The sequence below is a fragment of the Monodon monoceros genome, unplaced genomic scaffold, assembly GCF_005190385.1.
Source record: "Monodon monoceros isolate NGI ecotype Baffin Bay Population unplaced genomic scaffold, NGI_Narwhal_1 Super_Scaffold_21, whole genome shotgun sequence".
Classification (NCBI taxonomy): Eukaryota; Metazoa; Chordata; class Mammalia; order Artiodactyla; family Monodontidae; genus Monodon; species Monodon monoceros.
In genome coordinates, this window is record NW_021703778.1 from 73,307,124 (window position 1) to 73,322,891 (window position 15,768).

General features: G+C 35.7%; 1 protein-coding gene across 2 annotated transcripts in view; it reads left to right on the forward strand.

The window, feature by feature from the left end:
* LRRC49 (leucine rich repeat containing 49) overlaps positions 1 to 15,768 on the forward strand; it is a 128,688-nt gene that overhangs the window by 105,727 nt on the left and 7,193 nt on the right. For both annotated transcript variants that reach the window (XM_029239428.1, XM_029239429.1), the window contains 3 exons: positions 4,824 to 5,061; positions 6,498 to 6,683; positions 9,767 to 9,876. In XM_029239428.1, coding sequence (XP_029095261.1) covers positions 4,824 to 5,061; positions 6,498 to 6,683; positions 9,767 to 9,876 — 534 coding nt within the window. The remainder of the gene's footprint in view (positions 1 to 4,823; positions 5,062 to 6,497; positions 6,684 to 9,766; positions 9,877 to 15,768) is intronic.

Consider the following 15,768-nt stretch of genomic DNA (forward strand, 5'->3'; position numbering starts at 1 on the left):
CCATATAGGCATTTAAGAGTATATTCTCCATTTAGCCTGGCTTCCAGGGACTCATGACTGTGTTGCATTAAGTTAATCACCCTGTCTTAGTGTCCTCTACTAATCAAGAAGGCATGGAACAGTTTTCTGATTAATCCTTATATAAAGATTGAGTTGGATAAATGAACATTTGGACTTGGAATTAACCAGTAAAGATCTTGAAGAGAATTCCTATTTGATGGCAAACTGCCTACTGTTATATAAATAATACTTGAGTAGGGAAATATACATGGACATGTATTGGGCTTCATGGAGAAACAAATTTTAAAGCATAGATCCTCCATAGAGGAATACCACATTTCTTAGAGCATAAATTTAAACTAGACAGGGGTAAAACCTAGACCAGGTGACTCCATCACCTAGTCTAAAACATTTGAATAACACTTGAATCCTCCCTCACCTTCCTTCTCGACAATCACTAAGTCCTATTTTATGATCTCTTAAATATCTGGTATATCTGTGTTCTCTTCTTTTATTAATAATTATCACTAAAATGTATTGAACTAAACACGGAGTATTGTTTAGAATTTTCTAGTCTTAATAACAACTCTGAAAAAATATGTATTATGATCAGCATTTTACATACAAGGAAACTGAAACTGCAAAGAAATTAAATAACTTGCTCCAAAAGTCATCTGTTTATCACTGGCAGATCTGGGGTTTGAACTAAGCTCTATCTCATTTTCTTGCCAATGCCTTTTCTACTGCATGATACCCTCTTTTTTGTTATGCCCTTATGTGGTCTAGTTGACACTATTGCACTGGTCTTCCTACTAATCTCTCTCCATTCAGTCTCTCCCTGCTGCATCCTCCACAAAGTTCACCAATTTATTATCTGTCTCAAGTAAGTCCTTGAGGGCAGGGAACATATCTTATTCATCTTTTTATCCCCAGCACCAGAACCTAGCTCCATGCATGGCACATTGGAGATGCTTAAAAACTTGCATTGAATATGGTTCTGTTACTTTTTTATTTAAAAATCTTTTTCTGCTCCTCAACCTTATGGGATAAAATCTGACTTTTCAGCTTCTACTCCCCCATATGTTTAAGTGTTTAATTTCTATGTTTCAGTGTTCCATACATATTGAAATTGTTCTTAACTGAATATGTTATATATAATTAGGCTTCTGTGCCTTTATTTATTCTATTTTTCTTACCTAAAGTGTGCTTCCTCCTTCTACTTCTGATGAAATTCTACTGTTCATCTTTCAAGGACCAGTTCAAATACTACCTCTTTTTTTTTTTTTTTTTGAGGGCTTCAAATGCTTGGCTTTATTTATTTATTTATTTATTTATGGCTGTGTTGGGTCTTCACTTCTGTGGGAGGGCTTTCTCTAGTTGTGGCAAGCGGGGGCCACTCTTCATCGCGGTATGCGGGCCTCTCATTGTTGCGGCCTCTCTTGTTGCGGAGCACAGGCTCCAGACGCGCAGGCTCACTAGTTGTGGCTCACGGGCCTAGTTGCTCTGCAGCATGTGGGATCTTCCCAGACCAGGGCTTGAACCTGTGTCCCCTGCATTAGCAGGCAGATTCTCAACCACTGCGCCACCAGGGAAGCCCCAAATACTACCTCCTTTTGAAACCTAACTTCTCCCCACTAGAAGAATTAATTGTTCTTCCTCTGCATTTCCATAGCATATTGCTTAAATATTCATTATATGACAATAAACATAAATATTATATTAGGATTAATGTATACATTTATCTTGCTTTCCACCCTCCATCCAGATTGGGAGCTCTTTAAGGACAAATAAGTATTAATTTATCTTTATATCCCCAAAGCCTACCACAATATCTGACACATAATAGGCTCTCCAGATTAACCTATTTGTTTAATGAGGTTGAGGTCATTTCAGTTTAGAAATTATACCCATGTGTTTATTAATTTAACTGCAGAGTATGATCAGAGCAGTTATATTTCTGGGAACATAGCCCAGTAAAAGTGAAGAGAGTTTTGATATATTTAAAAACTTGCACATGATTTCTGTACTGATTGTTCTTATCAATTCAGATGAGTTGGTTGCCTGTGACAGAATTCTTAGGACAGTGCCCTGTGGACTTTTAGCAAATGTTTGGTGAATAAGTGAATGAGGGAGCAAATGAAATAATATGTATGTATGTTTGACTAAAAAGATGTGGACATATCTATTAAGCACACAGGGAAAACTGGAAAGACAATCCCCAACATATAAACATGGGGAACAAACTTCCTAAGTTATTTTTTATGGAAATCAGAGCACACCTTCCCTGAGGAACAGATTCCTCTATTCCATATTGGCCAGAGTTTGCGGCTAACCTCAAGCCTCATTCAGAAAATAACTGAAATGGGTTTGGTCTTGTATGACCTATTTAATAGGTGCTTTGTTTCCTATCTACAGCCCAGCAAACTTGCGATTTGTTGTTACTGAATGTCCATGTGAGGTCTATAAAAGTTAGAAATTACTTCTGCTTTGTTTTATAACTATACAACTGTTTTGCTGAGGCTAGGTTTGTTTATTTCACTTATTTTCCTAACAGTTTGCTTGACAAACCTTTAAAGAAAATAAATAATCCTTTTCTAATAATAGACATTTCATTTTGTAGTTTATATTCTTAAACCTTTAGTCATATGGGAAAAAGGTAAACAAGACACTTCCAAATAGATGATATAAAACAACACAACTTCTCAAAGGATTTATTCATGTTTTTGGCGCATAGCTGTGATTCAACTTCTTTTGTTGCATGTCATGACCATCAGGCATCACTACATCAACTAGCAAACCTTTTTCTTGCCTTGACTTTACTTCTTCATTATTGGTTTTTGCCTCACCTGCAGAAACCTTCTTACTAACCCTTAGCCCGTGACTATGTCACTGACTTGTCCCTTTGCTCAAACCACAGTTTATGACTGGAGCACCCTTCTTAAGAGTCAATAGGTACTCATAAGAAACTTCATAATTGTCTCATTAATTCTTTGAAGAAATATTTATTGAGCACAACCTGGGCTAGGGAACTGTGCTAGGTGCTGGATCTACTATAGTGAATGTGACAAAGTGTGAACCCTCAAGGATCACAATGTTTAGTAAGAGAGACAGACAAGGAAACAGGTAATTGCAGTGCAGTGTGGTTAAGTGCTGTAATAGTGGTATATATTCTTTTCATTAAGCCCTCTTTATTTCAGTGGCATTGAAATGTAACTCCTATCCTTTATCCTATTCTAGAAATGATTATATGCTTTACATAGCTCAACACAAAGTTATCACACAAAGCACAATCTAAGGAACTCTTAATTCTCATCTTATTTTTGTTCTATATTATCAGCCATTACATTTATAGGATTATCATCTAAGATTATTCACACACCACTGCTCATTGAATGTTTGATTATTGTCATATAATAATCATTGTCTTGAGCACTAGTCTGGCAGAAATCAGTCCTTTTATATTTTCTCAGTTGCATATTCACTTAGAGTTGACTGATGTCATTACCCAGCTTCTTATTGTGTCAACAAATGTGTTACGTGTTAACTGGTGCCTATGAAATAAGTATAGTAAGTCTAGTAAAGCATGATAAACCAACAGGATGATGGTTTGTCAGTCTTACTCCCAGCATCGGCATTATAAAACTTTTGTTGAAGATCTTTAATAATGCAGTCATTTACATTGTGAAAGGCCCATTGTGAAAAGCTCATAGATTCCAGAGCCCCAAAGCTGGAAAAATATAGTCAAAATTGTAAACACATAATTATGCTTGAGTATGAGAAGTGATGTATTGGAAGAGTGTACAAAATTCCATAGGAGCACAAAGGAGAGCAAAGCACTAATATATTTAGTAAGGGCAAATAAATACTGTCTGAGAGCAGAATTCCAGAACGAAAATCCATAGAACAAAAACCAAGCATCGATTGAGTTTTGAGATTGGGTAAAACAAATAGTTATGTCTCTATTCACAAAGTAGAAAATTTGAATTGGATCAAGCTATTTCTTTTCTTCTTCAAAGAGCTATCATTTAGGAAACCTTTTATAAAGCATGTGGCTCTAACTGAAAATAATAACAATGATCATATTCAGTAGATATGTGAAGTTATTTTGTATCTGTATGTGTGTGTGTGTATATATATATCTATATATATATACACACACACACACACACATAGAGTCAGTAGTGGATTTATCATTTCTTATTTCAAAATGGGGAGGAAATCTTCATTGATTTTACTGCTTATAACTGTAATATATATACACTTGCAAAATTTCAAACAACATTGAAATATTCAAAAATAGAAAGCCAAAGTTACCCTTTAATCCAGCTTCTGAGAGAGAAACTATTCTTAGCAGTTATTATATAAATTCCCAAGTGTTTTATAAACGTAGTTTTATATTACATGGTTCTTACTATAGAAATGTTATTTTGTAAAATACAGTTTTTTTTCAGCCAGACAGTGGAATACTTCATAGATTAGGAAAAAACCTATTTGTTTTCACATGCAAAGATATCTATGATATATTAAATGGATTGTTTTAAAACTATATAGAATATCAATTATCTTTCATTGATATAAATAATTTGGGTTTAAAAGTGGTATTTTTGTTGTTCACATGTGCCTCTTTTTGAATTAAAGTACATGACTAGAAGAATACTTGTGGATATTCTATTGAAAATTAATCTTTGGTGCTCTGGGTTTAATTACTGAAATGAAAAAAAGTGAATATAAAATTTCAGATACCTTTCCAACAGGTCTTTATAATCTGTTATTTACTTTGCATGATAAAACTTTCATTTAAAATTATATGTTGGGTTTTCCAGGTCTCTGGACTCAGGACTCACCAGTGCTTTACAAGGTCTATCTGTCACAGACACACACCTTGTCGAAGTGGATGGAGACACACTTTCCTTGTATGGCTCAGGAGCGCTGGAATGTCTGGATCGGAATTGGAGCGTGCAAACAGCAGGAATGGTGACAACAGTGTCCTTCACTTTCATAGAATTTGATGAAATCGTCCAAGTGCTTCCCAAATTGAAGATTAAGTTTCCTAATTCTTTGGTAAACATTTTCTTTTAGTTGTATGTTTGAATTCTTCTCAGTCATGACTTTTATATTCAGGCCAAAGACCTGTTTTACCTTTTATTTCTGCAGTTTCTGTCTGGCAGGGAGACTAAATTCTTGTGTTGATTTTCTGAATCTGGGATTTAAATTAGTATTCATAAATGGCCTTGCAGTCTTCTGTAAATATTGGAAATTATCTCTCTAGAAAATGCTTCTTTATGGAGTATAACGGGCTAATGTAATTTTATTCAAATTATTTATTTCTACTTTGTAAAACTTTCAACAGGACCTCACCCAACTGTATATTATATATTCATTTATTGTACCTGGTATTAATGGGACATATATATTTACGTATAATTTTTACAGTAGTCCCCTAACAACACTTAAAATAACTTTAATAGCTCATTAAAATTACTTTGAGAGGGGCTTCCCTGGTGGCGCAGTGGTTGAGAGTCCGCCTGCCAATGCAGGGGACACGGGTTCACGCCCCGGTCCGGGAGGATCCCGCATGCCGCGGAGCGGCTGGGCCCGTGAGCCTTGGCTGCTGAGCCTGCGCGTCCGGAGCCTGTGCTCCGCAACGGGAGAGGCCCCAGCGGTGAGAGGCCCACGTACTGCAAAAAAAAAAAAAAAAAAAAATTACTTTGAGAAATTAGCCCTTTCCAATTATAGTATTATTGTACTATTTATTAGTGTGAATTTGCAGAAACTGTGATTTCCATGAATTCTTTCCTGAATTTTTATTATCATTGTGTTTTTCTCTGTCAGCCAAGTGATTTCCCTCACCTACCCTTTATTAAGTGTTTTTTTTTTCTTTTGTTATATCATCCTCCCTAAAGAAGATAGAAGTGGAGATAGTATGTTTAGAAAAGATCATCCAAATTCACAGACAGAACACTTATATTAGCATTTCGGTTTTAGTGATTTTATTTTCTGGTAGCCAGTTTAAGTAGCCTACATAGTAATTAGCAAGATAAAAGTAATAATGGTTAACTAGTTCTTCTCAGAAACGCTGTGTGAGCCCTGCATTTATAAAATTCTGAAATTTTTACTTCTGATCTTTCCTTTGTAGATTTCATCTCAGTGTAAATCATATAAAATCATTGTAATGCCTGGAAGAGTCTGAATTATTGTGTATTTATATAATTTTTAAGACTCTTAGGTTGTTAATAAATAGGGGGATATCCTTTGCAGAAAGGAAATCACTTTGAATCCAATATTGGATGGATTAATATATTCCATCAATAATTTTGCATTAGGTGGATTAAAGTTTATGTAAATTTAATACATTCAGTTGGTTTAATGTAATTGGAAACATATTAGCTAAGCATAAAGTTTACATTTATTTGGGGAATGATCAGTGAAGCTTTAATGTTAATGTTTTAAGATGGTTAAACTCAATATTCACCTCTTTTTTTGTTTTATTATTGTAGCACCTTAAATTCAAGGAAACAAATCTTGTAATGCTGCAGCAATTTAATGCACTAGCACAACTCCGTCGAGTTGACCAGCTGACAGTTGATCCTCAAGGAAATCCAGTTGTCAATTTTACACTCTGGAAATATTATGTTCTGTTTAGACTGAGCCATTTTAATATGCAGAAAATAAATGGAACAGAGGTAAGCTAAACACAAAGTCAACTGTAGAATTAAAATATTCATTTTTAGGGGCTTCCCTGGTGGCACAGTGGTTGAGAGTCCGCCTGCCGATGCAGGGGACACGGGTTCGTGCCCCAGTCCAGGAGGATCCCACATGCCGCGGAGCGGCTGGGCCCGTGAGCCATGGCCGCTGAGCCTGCGCGTCCAGAGCCTGTGCTCCGCAACGGGAGAGGCCACAACAGTGAGAGGCCCGCGTACTGCAAAAAAAAAAAAACAACAAAAAAATTCCTTTTTAGGGGAAGTAGTCATAAAAATGGCCAATAATTTATGTATAAAACCATGATAGAACTTTTGAGAAATAATGTTTTTCTAAAAAAAAATCTTGACATTTAAAATGTTGAAAAGCTAAAACTATTTATCTAAAAACTTCTAAGGTACTAGACAATTTTGAAAATAAAACAGTAACCAGATCATGGTGAATAGTAAATACTTTTTTGATAGTTTGTAAGTATTCAGAGAAGTAAAGTGTTGGTAGGATAATAGTTTAAAATAAAAAAACCCACTTCTGTAAGTAATGTGATCTTTGTATTTTTCAGAGTGCTTTACAGACTGTCTGACATGCAGAATGGTATGGGGAAGTGATACTAAATGTCAATTAATAAGGATTGTGGTAGGGGAAGGGAAGAATAACATGGAAAAAAAGAATGTACATAGGGAAAGAAGAGTGATTTTAAAAAGAAGAGATGAGAAGGAGAAATAAGGAGGAAAGATAAAAGAAGATAAAGATGAGTGAAAAAGGAAGTAAAACGACCATAAGTCCATAAACGTCTGGACTGCTTTGTTAATAGTTTGTAGCAGATGCTTTTGGAATATCTGCATTGTGCCTGGAGCCTGAATAACTGGAAAATTATTAGTAAAGAGTTATTTTTCAGATTGATTCTGCTAAGCTTGTCACAGGGTTAATCCCCCAGCTATCCAAAGATCATGTTCTCTTTAAATATTACTTTGGAAGAAAAGAGAGAAACTATGCTTCTTCCTCTACTGTGGAATTCCAGAACTGAATTTAAATAATCCTCTAAAGGAAAAAATCTCTAATATGCTGTTCGTATTATTGTGATTATCTCTTAAAATTCAGACCTCCTTTTTGTAAGATGAACTATAATCAACTTTGCTAGCATGGTGGTAATAGCAACTGTATTTCCCTGCAGCTGATACACTGTAAGTAACTCTAGCCTAAAATTCCAAAACTGCAGCATACCATTAGGAGACTGGAGGTCTCTGGGTCATTGTACAAAAGCCATGTGAAATTTGCATCAACCGTGGTAGGCCCATGACCACAATATCAGCCATCTGTTGAAGATGTAGGGCAAACCTGGGACCTTCAGATGACTATTAATTTCTCCAGCTAGTTCTCAAGAGATTTGTTTCAGCTTTATGTACCCTCTTGGTACTTCCCCAGAGAGGCTGTGAGTCACTGGTCAGATCTAATAATTAATTCCAGAAGTTTCCAAAGCTAGCCTACACTGGAAGTAGAATAGTTATTTTTGCTATGGGTGAGTAATTCTCCCTCATTAATGGCCAAATCATTATCTCAATTAACCCTAAATAGTGTATTTACCCAAATGTGGATCACTACTGGAGATGTAATAATTATTATAAAACCTTGAGATAGGAAGTAATAGTATAATATAATTGTATAAAGTAGAGAAGAATGAGAAAGAACCAATGTAATTTATTCTGATTTAAAGTTCCGAAAATGTCAATGCCAGGGATATTTGACCCTTTAATAAAAGACCTAAAATAAAACTGCTTATCTCATCCTTGACAATATATAATAATGTTATACTATATTTCTACTTCTCTTTGTATAAGAGAGAATGATATTGCTTGAGGAGACTTAAATTGAATTATGAGCATCAAGAGGGAAAGATGGAGTAGTGCCCGGCACTGGCCACTAGGTGACTATATTAGACCAAACAACTTAGTTGTCAGCTGAAGGATGGATTCCAGGGAGCAGCAGCCTCATTAACTATGAAAGTCTAGAGAAGGGAAGGGAAAGAGTCAGTCTGCACTGATTCATGTGTATAAGATGCTTGTGAATTATGGATTTAGTTTCCAGAAATTCCTGTGTAGTGTATTATAGCTAGTGTAAAGAATAAAGTTTTTAAAAATGCAAAATTTAACTATACCAGGGTTTCTCAACCTCAAATGCTCTGTTGAGATTTTGGATCAGATAATTCTTTATAGTGGGAACTGTCCTGTGCATTGTAGGACATTTAGCGGCATCCCTGTCTTCCACCCACTAGATGCTAGTAACACCCCTCCACCAGGTGCGATAAACCAAAATCATCTCCAGACATTGCCAAATGTTCCCTAGGGGCCAAAATGGCCCCTGATTGGGAACCACTGCATTATATTGACAATCTAATAGTATTTAAAATGCAAGCAACCTAACTTTATATTAAAAAATATGCCCAGATATTAATACAAGTCCTGCTTTTAGTAGTTTCTTGGTTAACATAGGAATGAGCCCTCATGAGGAATATATCTGTGACAGATTATTCCTTGTGGGGAGAAAGGCGGACAAAATTTCAGAACGAATAGGAGTGCCTTTCCTAATCCAATGTTCATTCCCTCAGAAAGGGACAAAATTATCCTTTTAGGAACAAGGTATGAACAACACCTTGTCTTACCTTTGACACATTATTAAAGTCAATCTATTCCATTGACACTTGAGATTTTTCCCCCTAAATCATTCTACTCAAAGAAGTTACAGGATTTTTAAAAAAAATTCATTAAGAATTTAAGGTGTCTCAAGTATTATCCTTAGGAACCATGGCTTCTAAGTCAGAGCTAACTCCTCACTTCCCAGCCATCATCCATCACCATGGGCCACATTTGTATCAATACATCTTCATTTTAATCAAGTGCAAGGAAGAAAGAGAAATATCAATGAGAACTCACTTTCCTCTTACAGCCCAGGAGAATGTATTTTTCTGGACTAAAAGAAAATATTTAATCTGGAAATTTCTATGGAATTATGTTAGTTACATCAAGCTAAGAGGCAATGTCATTTTTGACCCTTCTCCTTCATATCTCTTCAGGTGACACAAAATGATATGATAATGGCTGAAAGGCTCTTTGGAATCCTAGCACATGTAGCATCTTCTGAATTACCCCAGTACCATCTGATTTCAATTCTGGGTGATGCCAGGTAACCTTTAATTTCTATAGTTTTTATAGAAGTACTGTTGCACTAGAAAAAGAAATATATTCCACACACCTCTTAATTGTGCTATTTATTCATCCCACAAACATCCTAAATTTGTTTTGTGTCTGGCCCTCTCCAAAGTGTTGGAGGTATAAAGATGAATAAGACAAAGTTCTTGCTCTTGTGTGGCTTATAAGCTAATAAATTAACTTACTAGCTTATAAGCTAACAAGTTAAAGACATTTCAGATACTATAAGAGAGGGCTGTAGGAGCATAGGAGACACTACATTTTGGAAAAACGTTGGTGAAGGCTTCACAAAGGAGGTAACGTTTTTCTAGTTCTTCAGGAATACATAGGAGTTTTTTCAGGTACAGGGTATGAGGGAAAGAGATCTGCAAAGGCACAAGGGATTGTAAATAGTTCAATATAATTGGAGCATAGGATGATTGCGAATTGTGATAGGAGATGAAGGTAGAAAGACTGATTGTGATCTGATTTTGAAGAGCCCAGAAATCCATGAAAAACAAAACTGAATACTGTGCTTTGTAATTAATTAAGCACAATAATCTGTGATTAGATTCGTGTTCTAGAAAGGCTGCCATTTAAGAGGACAGAGATGGAAGGAATGGAGACCAATCAAGAGGCTAGTCTGTAGTCCAGGAGAGAGATTATAAGGGTCTGAACTAAGACAGTGAGAATGGAGAAGAGGATAATTTGAAAAGTATTTCGAAGGCGTGTACCTGACAGAAAACACTGACTGACAGGATGTGGCATAGATAGAAGGAGAAAAGTCAAAGATGGTGTGTTAGTCATGATTCAGTTATAGATAATTCACTCTGGCTAGAGTAAGGAGAAAACAATTGATATATAAGAAATTAATTATCTACAGAATCATGGGAAGGAATAGGGAAGCCGTCTCTAGACTGGGCCTGGAAAGGATCTCAGAATGATACCACAGAACCAGTCCACCAAGGAAACGGCTACCTTTGCTATAGTCTGGGAGCTGGGTGATCAGGAGGCTTGTCCTGACCTTGCCCTCCAGGATCATACCACTTTTTACTTTGAGGATCAGGAAGTTCCCCATTCCCCTCCCCAAAACTTGGCTCCAGAGCCATGCTACCCTACTATACCAACAAAATGGGTATCTTGTGTGCTTACTTCCCCACTTAGTTCAGTTCTGATTGCATTGGTGTGAGGAGAAAAGGAGCAGAGTTGTCTCTAAGAAATTATAACCAAAGCCAATCTTCAGGTAAATTTGCAGCCTGAGTTTATAATACATGCATAGTTTAAAATGATTTCAAAATTTAAACATTACTATCTCTAGATACCTGGTAAAAACAAATGCACCTTCTGTCTGGAGGAAGGTACTCTCATCCTATCTCAGATAATCCCCATGGATAATTTTTAAGGACAATGACCAACACACAATGAAAAGAATTTTTTTTAAATAGCCAAGCACACAAGGAAATAAGGCACCATGTATAAGAGCTAGCAGGAAAAAAATAGACCACAGAAACAGACCCACAAATACTTTCGATTTGGCATTATCACTTATAGATTATAAAATGACTATGCCTAATATATCAATATTTCATGGTATAAAAAACAAGGTTGAAAATATCTGGAGAAAACAGGAAATTTAAAAAAAGTGATCCATCAGATTTGAAGGGAAACTAAAGGAACTTCTATAAATGAAAAATATAATAAGCATAATTATTAAAGCTTAATTAAGAGGTTTAACAGCCAATTAGACACACCTGAAAAGAGAATCAGTAAACTGGGAAATAAACTAGAGAAGATTTTGCAAAATGCAGAACAAAGAAAAAAGAAATATGGAAAAATGGTTAAGAAATTTGAAGATGGAGTGACTTAGAAGATTTAACATGTTTGGAGTTTCAAAAAGACACAATAGAGAGCATGGGATAGAGATAACAGCAAAGAATTTTTTCAGAATTGATAAAATACACTAATCTACACATTAAATAAACTCATCCATTCCAAATTTGTTAAATTAAAAGAAATCTACACCTAGTCACATCACAGAACACTGACTATAAAGTAAAAATTTTTCAACAACCAGGAAAAGAGAGGTTATCGTCAAAGGAGTGCACATCAACAGTTGACTTCATAACAGCAACAGTGGAAGCCAGAAGACAGGGTAATGAATGTGTTCAATATACTGAAGTAAATTAATTGCCAAGCTAGAATTCCATACAGGCAAAAAAGTCTTTTAAGAATGAAGGTGGGGCTTCCCTGGTGGCGCAGTGGTTGAGAGTCTGCCTGCCGATGCAGAGGACACGGGTTCGTGCCCCGGTCCGGGAAGATCCCACATGCCGCAGAGCGGCTGGGCCCGTGAGCCATGGCCGTTGAGCCTGCGCGTCCGGAGCCTGTGCTCCGCAATGGGAGAGGCCACAACAGTGAGAGGCCCGCGTACCGCAAAAAAAAAAAAAAAGAAAAAAAGAATGAAGGTGAAAGGGACTCCCCTGGTGTCACAGTGGTTAAGAATCCGTCTGCCAATGCAAGAGACACGGGTTCAAGCCCTGGTCTGGGAAGATCCCACGTGCCACGGAGCAACTGAGCCCATGCGCCACAACTACTGAGTCTGCTCTCTAGAGCCCACGAGCCACAACTACCGAGCCCTCATGTCACAACTACTGAAGCCTGCCCTCCTAGTGACCGTGCTCCGCAACAAGAGAAGCGCACTGCAACGAAGAGTAGCCCCTGCTCACAGCAAGTAGAGAAAGCCCACGCATGGCAACAAAGACCCAACACAGCCAAAAAAAACCAATTTTTAATAAATAACTTAAAATAAAAACCTTAAAACAATGAATGAAGGTGAAATAAAGACATTTTAAAACAAAATAATAAAAACAAAACTTAAGAGATTTCCCATCAGTATTCCTGCAGTAAATGATAAAGCCTATAATTAAGGCAGAAAGAAACTGATCCCAGATAGAAATTCTGAGGTGCAGGAAGAGCTAAAGAGCAAGGAAAGTATTAAATTTGTGGGATAAAACTAAATGAACATTGACTATATAAAGCAACAGTAATAGTATTGTGAGATTTAAAAATGTAGAATTAAAATACACTACAATAGTAGTATATATATTGGGAGGGGTAGATGGAATTATAGTTTTCTAGGTCCTTGTATTATCTAGGATGAAGATATAGTAATTAAGTTTAAATGTTAGTAAGTTAAGAGTGCATGTTGTAATTTCTTTGGTAACCAAAGAATAAAAGAGTATATAGCTTCCAAACTAGTAAGGTCAGGGCAGGGGTGAGAATTGGTAACCAAAGAATAAAAGAGTATATAGCTTCCAAACTAGTAAGGTCAGGGCAGGGGTGAGAAGTGGGGAGAAGAAAAAAAGGAAAAGAAACATAGAATATTTGGTCAAATAGAAAGAAAATAAGATGTTAGATTTAACCTAAATACTAGTATATCAGCAATTACACTTGTACCAAGACTCAGTGGCTTAAAAACAAGAAACATTTTCCCACTGAGTCTATAGGTCAACTGGGTGCTTCTTCTGCTCTCAGCTCCAGACCTCATGCATCTGCAGTCACCTGAGGGTTGGATAGGCAGCTCTGCAGATCTTCCCTAAGCTCTCTCACTTTTGGGGGCTCTGAGAAGTTGTAAGCTGGTCTATAAAGACCTTACTGAGGACAACTTGTTTCTGCTCCACATGGTCTTTCATATACCAGAAATCTTCCTGGGCTTGTTTTCACAGCAAAGGCAGGGTTTGAAGAGAGCACAGAAACATGCAAGGCCCCTTGAGGCCTAGGCTAAGAACTGGTACACCGTGATTTCCCACATTCCATTGGTCACAGTCACAGAGCAAGATTTAAGAGGCTCGGAGGTATACTTACCTAACTGTGAAATAATATTGTAAAGGGCATGGATTCAAGGGAGCCATTAATTATGACCAAATCTACCTCAGTGATAAAATGCAGATGTACTAATTGTTCTGGTTAAAAGTCAAAGATTGTCAGACTCAATTTAAAAAAAAAGGAAGTTCAACTGTATGTTGTTGAAAAGAGACACATCTGAAACATAAGGTTACATAAAGTTTGAAAGTAAAAAAGTGGTAAAAGATAAACAACATCAATACTAACCAAATAAAAACAAAGTAGCCATTGAGGACTAAATAAACTAAGGGTAAAAGCAATACTAGAAATAAAGAGGATCATTTCAAGTGATAACAGGTTCAGTTCACCAGAAATATCAATTTGCTAATTTAATTTGTCTGCAACCTATATAAGCTTAGCCTTAAAAACTTATAAACCAAAAATTGACATTACTGCAAGCCCACAGCTGCAGTGGAAAGTTTTAATATACCTCTGATTAATAGAAAAAGGATGTAAAATACTTGAACAACATGATTAACAAACTTGACTTAGCCGTTTAGAGAACATTACCTGAAACAACTGCAGAACACAAATTCTTTTCAAGCATACATGGACTATTTATAATAATTGATCAAATACTATCCAGAAAGCAGATGTCAACAGATTCCAAAGGATTTACATGGACTATGCTCTCCATTCAAAATGCAATTAAACTTTAACTCAGTTACAAATGTTAGCTAGGAAATCCCCATGTATTTGGAAATTAATGCATTTCTAAATAAACTACAAGTTAAAGACAATTTTATAATGTAATTTTGAAACGACCTTGAACTGAAATGTAATAAAAAAATACCACATTTCAAAACTTGTGAGATCAAGTTACCATGGTGCTAAATGGAAACATTTTAGCCCTGAAATGGATACATTAGGAAAGAATAAAGACTGAAAATGAATGAGCTAAACATTTACCTGAAGAAGTTAGGAAAACAATAGCAAAATAATCCTGAAGCAAGTTAAAGAAAAGAAATAATGACATTAAAAACATAATTAATGAAAAATTGATTATTTGAAAAGACTAATAAAAGTGATGGATAATTTGTATATTGCTTTTGTAATTAAAAATCAATAAAATAAATGCAGATAAATACCTATATGTTACTTCTTCTTTTTAAGAGTGAGAAAATTATGCTACTGAAATATCCAGTAAAAGGGACTGATTATGTAAATTGATCTACATCACAATTGAATTTTATTCATTCATTAAAATATTAATTTTAATAACACAGAAAATGCTTATTATATACCATTAAGCAAAAACAGTATACAAAACTGGTTGTTTAGTATGATCTTTTTTTTTTTACATCTTTATTGGAGTATAATTGCTTTACAATTATGATCTTAACTTTTTACAAAAATTTATAGAAAGAGCCTGCAAAGAAATATGTCTAATGTGAACAGTGTTAATGATTTACATAGATTTATATGCTATAGACTTATGGGTGATTTTACTCTATTTTTTTATACTTTTCAAAATGCGTACCCCTTATAATTTCTAAAACAGTCGTGTTATACTCTTAAATTGGGAAAAGGAAGACATTTTTAAAAGATATATTCCTTTTCTGCTCCCAATCTTCAGTTCACAGTTCATAGTAAAGTATTTATATCACTTCCCTGAGAGACACGCTAAGTGGTAGAAACCAGAAAGTGACCTTCATGAAGGATGAGTTGCAGTCCTCTGGAATTCTAGGCTTATGGGTCTGCAAGTGATGCTATGAGCACTGTTTCTGTTCTTCATAATCAAACGAAGCTTCCTGTTTCATTATTTACCTCCTAATAAGATCTTACCCTGATATGATAACAGTTAGAGGTTTTGGGGTTTTTTGTGTTTTGATTTTACCTAAACTTAAACCAGTATTCCAGTCCATTTCTTTTATATATATATAAATTTATTTATTTTATTTATTCATTTTTGGCTACATTGGGTCTTCTTTGCTGCACACGGGCTTTCTCTAGTTGTGGTGAGCGGGGGCTACTCTTCATTGCGTTG